Raw genomic sequence first — 15,494 nt, 5'->3', positions numbered from 1 at the left:
ACATTCAGACCATAGCACCAATGTTTCAAAAACAGTGATTTCACATGTTTTGTTCATTTTGTTCATTGGTAGAAGTACAATCTGGCCTCTTAGTCCATCACAATATGAAGTGAAAAAAAGCCCAATCCCACCCTGGCTGGTATGGTTCAATGGTTGAAGCATCAACCCACGCACCCAAGAGTCACAGGTTCAATTCCCAGTCAAGGGCACATACCTGGACTGAAGGTTCCAGCCCTGACCTGGGTCAAGGCGCATGTGGGAGACAACTAATTGATGTGTCTCACATTGATGTCTCTCTCTCCCTCTCTCCCCCCCCCCCCCGCTCTTCCCCAGACACCCCCCAACCCCACTCCCGCCTTCCATTCTCTCTAGAAATCAATGGAAAAAATATCCTCACCTCTTGAGTGAGGATTAAAAAAAAAAAAAAAAAAAAAAAAAAGTCCAATCTTGTTTGTTTGGAACCAGATGCCCACTAGACCTTGTATTCACTGTGTTTTAGAATTATATTTAAATCTTTTTCTCCCCCCGCATTAATCCTCTATTTCTGTGAAACCTATTTCTGCATGCTCACTCTCCCATGCAATCATTAGATTTAAATAATCAATTTTCCCTAAAGTTGCCCTAACATTTGATGAAGATGGAATTAAATATATAAATTAATTGAAGAAAATTGATGTCCTCCACAACACTGACCTTCCCATCTCTCCTATCCCAGTATAAAGTATAGCTCTTTGTTTATTAGTCTTCTTTCATGTACTTCAGTATCAATGATTTTCCTCAAACAAGTACCATATATCTTTTATACTTATTCCTCAACATTTTATATTTTTGGTTAATTTTCTAAAAGGGATCTTATTATCCATGATCTTTTATAACTAATTATAGTCCTTACAAAAGTAAGCTAAATATTTTTGTGTTAATTTTATAGCTGCCAAACTTTTATTAGCTCTAATGAGTTTCCATGGATTCCCTCTGGTTTTCCCAGGTAGCTATTCATATTACCTACAAATAATAATTTGGTCTCCTTTATAATATTTGTATCATTTTTGCCTGCTTGCAGAAAAATATTAAATAATAATAATGGTACTACCAACTTTAAGGAAAGTAATTTAGTACTTCACCATTAAACAGGATTCTGGCTGTTGATTTGTAACAGTTATTTTTTATAATGTTAAGAAAGTATACACCTATACTTATAGTATTAACCCTTTTCGTTCCAACATGGAGGCTGACTCAACAGACCAGGCGCTAGGAGCAGGTCCAACATCGAGGCTGAAACACCGCAAACCGGTTCAACATTCAATCCTGTCAATTAATTTGGACCAGACTGTTTGAATTCCAAAAATAAAATTGGACCGCAAAGGGTTAAGAGTTTTTATCAGGAGTGGATATAGAATTTCATAAAATCCCATTTCATCAAGTATTTTATTCCTACTAATATATCATATGTCATCTTAGTAGAGAGATACAGTAATGGTTTTCTCAATGTTGAATTATCCTTGTATATCTAAATCCTATTTGGTAACTGGATTTTTAATATATAATTGCATTTTGTATATTTATTACTATTTTTTATGGTTTTTATATCTACACTTATAAGTTTAATTGTAATTTACTTTTGTGGTATCTTTGTCAGAAGAGCATTATCCTAACTTTATAAAATGTACTACTTTTAAAATAAGAAATAAAGTTATAAAAATAAAGCCTAAACATGTATTAATAACTCTCCAAATGCCTACCACTTTTGTTTGGCCAACTACTGACTATTTTTTAAATTTTATTTTTCAATTATAGTTGACATACAATATTATATTAGTTTCAGGTATACAATACAGTACCCACCACTTTTTATACATTTACTTTTTCTTCAGATTTTAGAGTTACGATTATAAAATCTTGAAGGTCATTTTTTCCACCCACCCTATATTTTACAGTATGGATATTATATACTACTATATATTATAGATATATTCCTGAAAAACTGCTTGTAAGATAAAAATGTATCTTTCAGCCCTAGCCAGCTTGGCTCAGTGGATAGAGTGTCGGTCTGAAGCGTCCTGTCAAGGGTTCGATTCCAGTCGAGGGCACATGCCCAGGTTATGGGCTCCGTCCCTCTCTCTCTCTCTCCCTCTCCCTTCCTGTCTGAAATCAATAAAAATATATTTCTAAAAAAATTTTATCTTTCAAATGTCACTATCTCCAAAACTCCCTTTGTAAAATGAGAATATTTTTCAGGTATTAATGGCTTTTCTTTCCTCCTGGTATTCTCTTTCCCCAGATGTTTCTATTGCCCAATCCCTTACTTTAGTTAAGTCTAACTAAAATACCACCTCTTCAGAGAAGCCTTCCCTGACCACCCTAATTAAAATATCCTCTACCGCCTCTCCATCTCTAGTCCTGATTTATTTTCACAGCCATTCTGAAGTATTTTATCCCTAATGCCTAGAAAATTACTTGACACAGGTAAGTGGTCAGTTAATATTTGTTGAAGAAAACGTTCCCCAAGAATAGTTTACCCCACTCTGGTGTAATACTACTTAATATGCTTGTGACCACCCTGTAAGGCTACCACATGAATCATTAGTCAAAGATACCTTGGGCCCTAACCGGTTTGGCTCAGTGGATAGAGTGTCGGCCTGCGGACTCAAGGGTCCCAGGTTCGATTCCGGTCAAGGGCATGTACCTTAGTTATAGGCACATACCCAGTAGGGAGCGTGCAGAAGGCAGCTGATCCATGTTTCTCTCTCATCGATGTTTCTAACTCTCTATCCCTCTCCCTTCCTCTCTGTAAAAAAATCAATAAAATATATTTTTAAAAAATACCTTGGTAAAATGACTACATTTATCAGATTTTCTCTTTCATAATTAGTTCTCTAAACCAAGAACACCTGGGATTCCATGTAAAGGAAGAAAAATATGAGTCTTCCTTATATTTATATGGAAATAAACTATTGTATTCTTTTCCATAGTGATGGTACCCAATCAGCACAAGGTAAATATATTCTGCCTATTGTTGTCGGCATCTCCCTTCATAGGGTTCAATACCAACAGAGAAAAACTGTAATACAAAGAGAAAGCTCTTGAAGAAGCAGCAATAGATGGTTTGGGTGATATGGATGGAAGTCCCCCAGGTCCCTGATCTCTGGTGAATCACACCTGAAAGTGATCCTACAGAAAGTAAATCTTCAAGGAAGAAGTAGACATTGATCACAAGAATAAAGTATGTTCTGTAGCTGTGGCTTCTCTTAATGGACTTTGAACCAGTTTTAGATTCCTATACGACAGGAACATCTGAGTTACCAAGTCCATTGAGAACCAAGGAAAAGTAGTAAGCTTCACTTTATCTCCTTCCCACTGAATTTGCACATTGCTATCTTGGAAGACTGACAGACACCAAGCAAGACACCAGGCAAGCAAGAAAAAGAACCCAGATTGCAGAACACACAGCCTGATGCCCTACCTCGTTTCTCAGCCATGTCACTATGCCACTATGCTGGTACCAGGTACCAATAACAGCAGTATCTTTCACAGACTATAGAGAAAACAGATTTTCTAAATACAGTAAACTCTCCATTTTCCCACCTCATGTCTGACCAAATATTTGTCCATCAGTGTGACAGCATTATTGTATTTTAATTTAGCTCCTTCCCATTGGTGGTAATAGAAGCCAGGCCCTGGAAGTTCATATATTTCTGGTACTATTATTTTCCTATTCCCATCTCTGATTCTTTAATGTCATCAATAACATGAAAATAACCCAAAATGCTAATAATGTAAAACATTCTACATGCCTAAAATTTCAAAACCTAAATTTTTCTGATTTACAAATTATCTAAAGATAATTTACAAATTATCTATACACACACGTATATATGTATAGGTTATGTATATATACATATATATTAAATTAAAATATGATGGATCCTCACACTGAATTAGATATTAAAAAAACAAAAAACAAAGATGTCAACTAAAGGAGATACAAAATTCTAATTTAAGATGAATTTAATTTAGGTACAGTATATACCTATAGACTCTATAATACAAAACAATAAATTTTAAAATCTCTCTCTCAACTAATACTACAGTATTCTTGCTTTCAATTTTTTTCCTCCCAGTTCATTCCAACATATGCATGTTCCAACAACTCAGGTGAGTCCAGCAGTACATTCCCTCAACCTTCTATTACCTAAATTATATAAAGACACATGATATGTACATGTACAATTTCAATCATACATTTCTACTCTCAAATACCTGTTTCTCATTAATTTCAAAACTAGTTCACGCACTGAAGTCTATGAGCAAAACAGTAACATAATACATTGGGTGCCTAACCTCTTGATTCTCTACTCCACTGCTGGAAAGCTCCAAAACAGAACCTCCTCCACTGTCAACCACAGCTGATGTCATTGTATATTCCCTGAGGAAGCTTGAAATGCTATTAATCAGTGCAATTAAAGGTTCATGGATGATTGCCAGTGTTATAGGTTTGCATTATCATATCTTAAAAGTCAATAGAGGAGTGGAGTAGATGTCCAGCAATCCAATCTTCTAAAGATGATTAACCAGAGAGCCTAAAAAGAGGAAGAATTTGAAAAGTTATTAAAAATGTATAGGAAAGATATAAAGCACAACCTATTTTGCAATCTAATTTTTAACATTTGTATAAACTAAAAGGAGATATGCTTATACAGCCCTGTGTCAAAAGAGGGCAGTAATGAGCATTCTACTTTTTAGCATTGCCAAGTTCACTGAAATTAAGTTCTTACCAAGCTACTGCACGTTCATGACATTATGATATTTATATTCTAAGAGATAAAATGCTATAACTTTCTATCTTTATGAAGATGTTCTTTTATTCCTGAAATATTTTCATAGATATTTAAAAAATCTTTTATGCATTAAAAACATGAAACGTGCTGGACCGAGACAACTTCTAAAATTATTTGCTTATATGACAAATCAAAAGATTTATTGGTCTGTAAATATTTCACTGTTCTTCTTTGGCTCATTTAGTTTATTTATCTGAATAATTAGAATTGTGTTTTGCTATGGCAGCAATCTAATGTTGTGGCCACATTTTGAATACAAGAACTATAAAACAGATTATTTTGAATAGCTTATACTTTCAAATAGAGTAGTTTGAAAATAAAGTAGTGAAATCACTTGGAATGCCTTAAACATTACTTTATTATTCTTTCCTCAATAATTTTTTTGCTATTGGTTCAATATGCAATATAGCAAATGGTTTCAAGTAAACATAATTCAGTTTTCCTCAGTAGGGATGAATTTCAATATGTACACCATCTAGATTTATGCATTAGATTATTCCTAAAAAGTTACACTTTATTTGATTTTGTAAATGTAAAATTTTTCATAGAGAAATTACAGAGATTTATTTCTAATAGGATTTTTCATATAAAAATTAAAGAATGCAGAAAAACTAAGTATAAAGAAAAAATACATTTCTAATAAATCATTCCATTAATATTATATCCTCTATTAAGTTTAACTACTGAGACCATGGAAATGTGGTATAAACTATTTCCATAAACTCCTACAAGCAAAATAAATAACTGGGGAAGGGGGCAGAAATTTCACCTCATTACCTAAGACCATTCAGTAGTATTAGTCTCCTTTTTTATCTTATCAACAGAAATAGAGGAAGTATTTGTATCTTAATAAAAAAATAAGAAAAATCCACAGCCCCACACACTGAAGCTCACCATTATTGTATAAGGAAATGACTATTTTCAGTTTCAGTTTTCTAAACATCCTAATATATAAAAACCCAGGGTCCATCACATCCACAATGACCAGAGGCTCGACCTAACACGCAGGCTGTGCGCCCAGCAGGCTCTGGTGGGTGGGGACTTGTGGCAGCAGAGATGGGGACGGGGGAGGCGGGGCCGGCACCCACACTCACTCACAACCACACACACGCACAGACACACACAGCGCCCACCAGCTCACAGCCTTTTCTCCCTTTCTTTCCCTTCCTCCCAGCTCATGCTCAGAGCCTCTCTCAGAATGAGGAAACAAAACAGACTGGCCTGAAGAGGTCTGGATGGAAGGGAGGGTGGGCAGAGGGTGGAGCAGCCCCCACTGGCCCAGCCCCCTCCCAGCTGGGAAAGAGGAAGAGGGAGACAGGGAGGCAGGAAGGCCTGGGGGACTGCTAAGAAAAACAAAGAGAGACAGAGACTGGGCGAGATCAGGCTGGCAGGGGAGGGCAGTTAGGGGTGATCAGACAGGCAGAGGCAGTTGGGGGAGAGATCAGGCCAGCAGGGGAGAGCAGTTAGGGGCGATCAGGCAAGCAGGCAGAGGCAGTTAGGGGCAATCAGGTAGGCAGGCAGAGGGGTTAAGGGCAATCAATCAGGCAGGCAGGCAGGCAGGCAGGTGAGCAGTTAGGAGCCAGCAGTCCCAGATTGTGAAAGGGATGTCTGACTGCCGGTTTAGGTCCGATCCCACAGTCGGACATCCCCCAAGGGGTCCCCAATTGGAGAAGGTGCAGGCTGGGCTGAGGGAAACCCCCACCCCCGTGCACGAATTTTGTGCACCTGGCCACTAGTATAGATAATAATAACATAAATAAATTTTACTTACAATTTGAATGTTAAGTAGTCTAAGCATCCTTCACTATTTTCACAACTTGGCAAGAGCTAAAACATAAACCAGCAGTTCTCTGGAACTAATAGCGGGGAAAAAAGACAGTATTAATATAACTTTATTAAAAATAGTTACCCAAAATAAGTGTAATTCAGACAGTATGTACTCATTACAAACCATCTCCAAAGTCTAATAATACACATTATATAATACACATAATAAATAAATTCTTCCTAGGGTATTGAGAAATCAGGTTTTTATCAACCTTAAAATTGCAAGTCACCACTAAATAACAATTACTAAGTATGGACAGATTCAACATACACAGCCTATGCCCCATATTAGGGCTTATATTTCAAGTGGCTACAGGATATAACCCCTGATCCCCAGGAATATAAAATGAGGTTTTTAAAAACTAACCCAAAAGGCTACTATAAAGCAATGTTGATGATATATTATTGCCTATTAAGTCACCTTCCTCCTGCTCTTTCACCCTTCAAATTTACATTCCAGACACATCCAAACATCCCAACCTCCTCAAAAGCCCTCCTCCTTCCAAAGGCTAATCCACTGACCTATGCCGTAGAGCTCAGCCCTTGCTCCATCAATTATTTCCTCTTCTTCCCTAACCTTATCTGTTTTAACACTGGGTCCGCTCCCTCAATGTCTAAACATTTACAAGACTCTCTCATCTTAAACATGGAGCAGTCCTTCTCTGCTGGAAAGCTCCAAAACAGAACCTCCTCCACTGTCAACCACAGCTGATGTCATTGTATATTCCCTGAGAAAGCTTGTTCCTGCATACTCCTCCAGCTACTGCTTTGAGCCCTTTCTTGGATAATGTTCTAGAAGAAAAGTCTTCTATACTCTGTCTCCACTTCTAATTTCTCAGGTACTCCACCTTCAATGGAAGTTTGTCATCAATTACCACCAACTGAAAGTTTTACAAAATTCTGGTTGTCCAATCCAATAGACACATTTCTGTCTTCATAGGACTTAAGGGCTCTGAAGCATTGACACTGTTGCTCATACCCTCCTTGACACTCTATCCAGAATTTATTTCTCCCTCTCTAGCTCCTCCTTTTCAATTTCCTCTTACAGACTCACCCCTAATCTTCAAGGAACTTGGAGGAAGGCTACAATGGAAATCCATATATCGTATATGTAACTATTTTAAAAGTTATAAATCAAGCTAACAAGCTATTAATTATTATTCTATCTTCCCATACATATTTTTATAAGAATCTAAAAGGCTAAGTTCTGATTTGAACTTCTGAGACTCCCTCAAGTTCTATGGGGGCATGGGAGAACCATACCCTCCCCCCACACACACACACCTGGCCTGCAGCCTGTCTCTTTTTCTCTTCCCAACTTTGGCTCCACTCCATACTACAAGAAGCCACATATACATACATGTAGCATCCCAACTTCTGGCCACATGCCTGCAAACTGCTACCCTTTGGCCATTCCTTAGGCTACAGTCAAGAGAGGAGAGGATCAAAAAAGAGGCCTGTGAAGGGCGACATGGGCAGGGGTTCAAATACTCAGAACTTGACCTAAAAAAGGTACAAATGGACTAGTTCAGTTCTTCCCCAAATCCGAATCTTATCAGGCGGGGCGTAGGCCCAGAGCAGGGTTCCCACTTTGCTAAGTTTAAAGACAGTGCTACTCTCTGATCAACACTAACATGGAGGTATTGGCATGGCTTCATGACAATCTCTCTTCCAGTCTAAACCATTTCATGGGCTCCAGTTATCTACTAGATACTTTCTTACCTTTACTTCTTTATGAAATGAAATAGGGAATGTAATAAGTTGTACACATCTATTCCAAGATATCTGAGGCATACCGTTAATTAATCCAGTAAATCAACAAATATTAACTGTGTGTGTGTGTGTGTGTGTGTGTGTACCATTACGACCAAAGCAACCATTTCGACCGAAAGACCAGAACAACCAGTTGACCAGTGGCTATAACACACACTGACCACCAGGGGGCAGACTGCCAACCTCCCCCCGTCCTACCCCCCTGACCAGCAAACCTCCTGTGATCCCTCCCCCCGTCTGGCAGGCCCTGGCCAACAGCCAGCAGGCCCCGGCCAGCCCAGCCCCAATCAGGACTGGGCAAGGTGGCTCTGATAGGCCCTGATTGCCAGCCAGGCCTAGGGACCCCAACCATGCACAAATTTCATGCACCGGGCTTCTAGTCTATTATATGCTAGCACAGTGTTGGATGCTAGAGATACAGCAATGAATAAAGTAAAAGTCCTTGTCCTTATGAATCTTAAATTCCAGTAGGGAGAGATGAAAATAAACAAAATAACCCAGTCAGTGTAGCTCAGTGGTTGAGTGTCGACCCATGAACCAGGAGGTTGAAGTTCAATTCTGAGTCAGGGCACAGGTCCCAGTTGCAGGCTCAATCCCCAGTAGGGGGTGTGCAGGAGGCAGATCAATGATTCTCTCTCATCATTGATGCTTCTATCTCTCTCTCCCTTCCCCTTCCTCTCTGAAAGCAATAATATACATATATATATATATATATATATATATATAATAAAAATAAATAAAATATGAATAGCACATATGTAGATGCGTGATGAAAGCTAAGGAGACAAATGAACCAAAGGGAGAAAATATTTGACAGGGAAGAGGATTGCAATTTCAAACTGAATGGTCAGAGAAAGATTCACTAAAGAACTGACATATGACTAAAGACCCAAAAGGAGTAAGCTATGGCTGGGGAAAGAGCCTTCTTCAAAGGAAAGATGAACTTCAAGATCTGCAACAGGGAGTACACCTGACTAGTTCAAGGATCGGCAAGGAGGCCAATATGGCTAGAGTGAAGTGAGCAAAAAGGAGAAAGAACAGAAGATGACAACAGAAAGTAAGGGCCATAAAGGCCTTCTGTAAGGACTCTGAGTTTTACTCCAGGAGAAGGATGACCTGATTATTAAAAGGATCATTCAGGTGCTGGGCTAAGAACAGACAGGGGGCAAGGGCAGAAGCAGGGAGATCAGTTAGAAAGCTACTATAATAATTGGGTAAGAAATGAGTGGTAGGGTTTGGAGAGAATAAAAAGTGGTCAACTTTTAGATATATTTTGAAAGTAAAATGGAAAGATTTGCTAGCAAATGGGATGTGGGTTGTGAAAGAGTGAAGAATGAATCCAAAGATGCATCACAGCACCATTAAATGGTATTGGAGAAAAGTGTGGGAGGAGAATATGTCCCAAACTAAACTCTTTTTTTTTCTTGGCTACCTTCCCAAAAATATTACCTCTCCTATTGTGCTTAGCTCAGTAAGTTACCCCAACACTCACACAAGTTGCCTACAAAACAGAGATCCATGACTCCTTTCTCCATCAACACCATCATACTCTTACTCTTGACCCCTTCTCTATAATCTAATATCCTCTACCCTTGTTGAGGTCCTCTTTATCACTTCTCTATATTGCTGTAAGAGCCTCAGAATTTGTCTCTTAGCCCCTAATCTTGCCCCCTTCCAGCCCATCTACTGCAATATCAGGATCGTCTGAGATAGAATAATGTCAGGCCCCTCTCAAGTCTTCAGTAGTTCCTCAACACCTGCAAGATGAAGTCCCAAACCCTTTGCAAATATTGACAAGCAAGAAGTCTAGGTCTATTTTCAGAAGTTATGAAATGTTCATTCTGATATGTTCAGGTATGTAAATCATGTATCCACTCCACGCTCACTTGTCCAGCCTGACCTTCCTTTACTTCATCTAACTTCATACCACTGCTGTTTGTAGTTCCCTATATTCTTCTCTCCTGTCTTGAACATCCCTCCCCTGCTAACCACTGGGCCAGTTCCTGTCTTTCAGGTCTCAGTTCCAATGCAACTTCATCCCCCCAGAGCTCAATTATAATTTTCTATAATTCTCTTCCCCCCATCACATTACAGGCAGTCCTCGGGTTACATCGGACTCAACATACGTCGTTTTGTGGTTACATCTCCATCTCCCATTTATTTACAAAAAAAAAAGTTCCATCATTTCGATGTATGTACATATGTGCTTTACATTTTTTATTATTTATTTACCACAAGTAAAGGTCAGGAATTGTTATCTTTCTTTTAAATTTTTTTAATGTTCACTTCATTTCTTCTGTGTATGTGCTCCATGTGAGTGACGCAGGTGCTTATGTAGGGGGGTTCCGACTTACGGCGAAAATCGTGTTACTTCGCGCCATAGGAACAGATCTCTGACGTAACCGAGGACCAACTGTATATACCTCCCTGACTCAAAACATCTGGAAAATAATAGCCTCCACTCTCATAGCCAGTTGGCCTGGAGGTCAAATCACCCCCAGTATTGCCGACAACAATCAAGGCTTAACTACAACAAGACTGCGCACAAAGACCACTAGGGGGTGCACCAAGAAAGCATAAAAAATGCGGAGACAAAGAAACAAGACAGAAATGGAGGATACAGAGCTAAACATCGCAATTTTAAGGTCTTTCAATAATTTTCTAGAAACTGCCGATAAATGTAGTGAGATCCTCAAGAAATCTAATGAGACCCTCGATGTTGTGATAAAGAACCAACTAGAAATTAAGCATACACTGACTGAAATAAAGAATATTATACAGACACCCAACAGCAGACCAGAGGAGCGCAAGAATCAAGTCAAAGATTCGAAATGCGAAGAAGCAAAAAACACCCAACTGGTAAAGCAAAATGAAAAAAGAATACGAAAATAGTGTAAGGAGCCTCTGGGACAGCTTCAAGCGTACCAACATCAGAATTATAGGGGTGCCAGAAGATGAGAGAGAGCAAGATATTGAAAACCTATTTGAAGAAATAATGACAGAAAAATTCCCCCACCTGGTGAAAGAAATAGACTTACAGGTCCAGGAAGCGCAGAGAACCCCAAACAAAAGGAATCCAAAGAGGACCACACCAAGACACATCATAATTAAAATGCCAAGAGCAAAAGACAAAGAGAGAATCTTAAAAGCAGCAAGAGAAAGAAACTCAGTTACCTACAAGGGAATACCCATACGACTGTCAGCTGATTTCTCAACAGAAACTTTGCAGGCCAGAAGGGAGTGGCAAGAAATATTCAAAGTGATGAATACCACGAACCTACAACCACGATTACTTTATCCAGCAAAGCTATCATTCAGAACTAAAGGTCAGATAAAGAGCTTCACAGATAAGGAAAAGCTAAAGGAGTTCATCACCACCAAACCAGTATTATATGAAATGCTGAAAGGTATCCTTTAAGAAGAGGAAGAAGAAGAAAAAGGTAAAGATAGAAATTATGAACAACAAACATGCATCTATTAACAAGTGAATCTAAGAATCAAGTGAACAAATAATCTGGTGATCATAATAGAATCAGGGACATAGAAAGGGAATGGACTGACTATTCTTGGTGGGGAAAAGGGTGTGGGAGATGCGGGAAGAGACTGGACAAAAATCGTGCACCTATGGATGAGGACAGTGGGTGGGGAGTGAGGGCGGAGGGTGGGGCGGGAACTGGGAGGAGGGGAGTTATGGGGGGGAAAAAGAGGATCAAATGTAATAATCTGAACAATAAAGATTTAATTAAAAGAAAAAGAAAAAGAAAATAATAGCCTCCAGCAGATCATTCACTTGCCAAGTCCTATCAACCATACCAGGCCAAACATCTATGTCTTCCCTTCAGTGTTCTTTAAAACCCTGCTCCTTTTTAACTCCTTAATCTACTCCCTACTAAATTCCCAAAGCACCAAGTTTTAAAAATCAGTGTATCCAGGTTTGTTAGATCTGTGGTTTTACTACCTAAATTAGTATCTTTCATAGAGTAGGTACACAGTCAAGATGTGATGAAAATAACTATAAGCAAACATGCTCCAATCAGACAAGTACCTCCACTGTTCATTGTACACACCACCATGCTCATTCACATCTCCATCCCTCTCCTGTCACCAGGAATGTCCTCTTCATTTATTCAAATTCCACTTGTCCTCCAAAGACAGTTTTTTCTCCTACAATGACATCACCTCTTTCCTATCTCTTACTATACCAGTTCTTCCAATAATATTTATTGAATACTTACCATATGCTAAGCAGCACTATGTCAGAAACACAAAAATGAAGTAAAAACTCAGCCTTTAAACAGTGTAGAGCAGTGATGGCGAACCTATCTATGACACGCGTGTCAGAGGTGACATACGAACTCATTTTTCCGGTTGATTTTTCTTTGTTAAATGGCATTTAAATATATAAAATAAATATCAAAAATATACATCTTTGTTTTACTATGGTTGCAAATATCAAAAAATTTCTATATGTGACACGGCACCAGAGTTAAGTTAGGGTTTTTCAAAATGCTGACACGCCGAGCTCAAAAGGTTCGCCATCACTGGTTTAGAGTCTAGTAAGGAGAAACACAGAGAATTACAGTGTCAATGCCATAAAGGAAACTACAAAGTACAGTGGGGACATAAAAAAGGAACACCCAAGTTGGCTTTGGAGGGTTCTAGAGGGACTTCACAAAGGAGCCACCATTAGGTCTAGAACTTAGAAGAAGGGGTGAAGACTGGCATGGCAATAATAAGAGAAACAACTTTGAATAATGAATACTAAGTGAATTAATCAGGACGGAAGAAAAACTCTGTGTGAAAAGATAGCAAATCTAAGTAGCACCCAGAAGTAAATTCTGCTTGTACTATAATTTAGTTGCCCTAGAGTACAGACCACATTCTCATCAAAAAGTTTGTGTGTACATAAAGTGCAAAAATAAGGAACACTCAATCTATGATATTAGAAATAGGATGCTACATCACAAAAGACTAATATTACGAATATATAAAGAACGCGTGAAAGAGAGGAATAAAGAACCAAAAACGTCAAGGAAAATATACAGGTCACAAAAACATATAAAACGGGCCCTTAACATATGAAAAGTTCAAATTCACTCATAGAAAATACAAATTTTCAAAAAACGATATATCATTTCTCTCATCTATCAGACTGGTGAAAATTAAAATGTATGACACCATATTCTGTTGGCAAAATTGTGCAATTTTATACATTGCTGCTGGGAAGACAAGTTAATACAACACTTGAAAGTGAAATTTGGCAATGTCTAACAAAACTGCATATGCATTTACCATTTTTAAAACAGCTTTATTGAGATATAATTAACATGTTTACCCACTTAAAGTGTATAATTCAATGGTTTTTATTTACTTTTTATTTTTTAATTGATTTGAGAGAGAGGAAGGGAGAGAGCAAAACATTGATGTGAGACAGAAACATTGATTAGTTGCCTTCCACCCGTGCCCTGACAAGGTATTAAACCTGAAACTTGAGTATGTGTCCGATTGAGAACCAAACCCACCACCTTCTAGTGTGCGGGACAATGCTCCAACACAGGGTTCCTCAAACTACGGCCCGCAGGCCACATGCAAATACAAATATTGTATTTGTTCCCATTTTGTTTTTTTACTTCAAAATAAGATATGTGCAGTGTACATAGGAATTTCTTCATAGTTTTTTTTTTTAAACTATAGTCCGGCCCTCCAACGGTCTGAGGGACAGTGAACTGGCCCCCTGTTTAAAAAGTTTGAGGACCCCTGCTCCAACCACTTGAGCCATACCGGCCAGGGCTCAATGGTCTTTAGTATATTCACAAAGTTGTATGATATCCCCACAATTTGTTCTAATTTTAGAACATTTTCAGCACTCCCCCCCCAATCCCACGTCCATTAGCAGTCACTCCCTATCATTCCCCAATCCCCAATCCCTGGCAACCACTAAACTAATTTCTATATCTAGAGACTGGCTTGTCTATTTCATATAAATAGAATAATATAATATGTGGGATTGTCAAGGGCGGGGGAGGGAAAAAGGACACATATGTAATACCCTTTGTAATACTTTAATAAAAAAAAACATATGTCCATATAAAATATATATATATATAAAATATGTGATCTTTGTTGACTGGCTTCTTTCACTTAATGTTTTCAATATTCATCTATGTGTAATACGCATTAGTATTTTCTTTTTATTGTTTTTTAGAAAAAAATGTTGGCCTGAAATTCTGCATTAGCAAGAAATTATTCTTAGGCATAGGCCTTATTCAAATTTACCCATGTAAAAGAACTACCTAGAACCAAAATATAAACTTTTTATAGTGCTAAATAAAAAGGCCCCCTGTAAAAGCAGCTAGGAGGAAAAGTGCACTTAGACTCCCATTAAACTATTTACACAAGATCATCTCCTTTTACCTAATTAAGTCAAAGGTTTACAGCTTCTTCCATAGGACTAGAACATGGACATGAATGGGCCTGTAGAACATGTAATAAACAAATGCATGCTTATTTTTATTTGAAGGATTAGAGTCCCTGTACCTGGAACTCTAATCACCAGGCAAAGGAAACTAAAGTTCTTGCACAGACGTTAAAACACAAATCTTCAGCCTCAGCAGGGCGGGATCTTTTCAGTCTTGAAGAGGTATGTCAGAGGTCATTGTACTCATGGCTAGAATAAGGGTACACAGCAGGTCTTAAAGGAAAAAGACATAGGTGGACTCTGGAGGACTCAATCTGCAAGCTTCCTATGCTCTCTCCTCCCCCAGAGAGGTCAGGCAGAGCTTACTCCTCTCCCCCAGCAACAAAAATGCACCAATGTGCACGCAGTGTTTCTGCCCAGGCATGCCCATCGGAGACTCAGCGCCCAAGCCTTCACTGCAGGCAGGTCACAGGGGCACCCTCTGCCTTGTGTGCACCAATACTACAGACCCCCAGAAGAAAAGCAGGTGTTCAACATAAACCGTATTGTTTGCACAAACAGTCTAGGCACAGTGAATCACCTTATCAGTTACTGGGAACACCCTGAGAGCCAAGTTCCCAGATGCCAGCCAAGGGCCAACC

The 15,494-nt window shown here is 38.6% G+C and overlaps 1 protein-coding gene across 5 annotated transcripts in view; it reads right to left on the bottom strand.

Annotated features, from left to right (window-relative positions):
• ELF2 (E74 like ETS transcription factor 2) overlaps window positions 1–15,494 on the bottom strand; it is a 94,590-nt gene that overhangs the window by 64,543 nt on the left and 14,553 nt on the right. For all 5 annotated transcript variants that reach the window (XM_059698004.1, XM_059697997.1, XM_059698000.1 and 2 more), the window contains exons 2-3: window positions 6,607–6,691; window positions 4,339–4,577 (exon numbers count right to left, since the gene is read on the bottom strand). Coding sequence is in view for 4 of the 5 variants with exons in the window: in XM_059697997.1 (XP_059553980.1) it covers window positions 4,339–4,413 (75 nt within the window). In the remaining variant the exon portion in view is untranslated. The remainder of the gene's footprint in view (window positions 1–4,338; window positions 4,578–6,606; window positions 6,692–15,494) is intronic.

Source organism: Myotis daubentonii, chromosome 5 (genome assembly GCF_963259705.1).
Source record: "Myotis daubentonii chromosome 5, mMyoDau2.1, whole genome shotgun sequence".
Taxonomy (NCBI): domain Eukaryota; kingdom Metazoa; phylum Chordata; class Mammalia; order Chiroptera; family Vespertilionidae; genus Myotis; species Myotis daubentonii.
The sequence above is the reverse complement of the archived record's forward strand: the minus strand, read 5'-3'. Positions and strand labels throughout refer to the sequence as shown.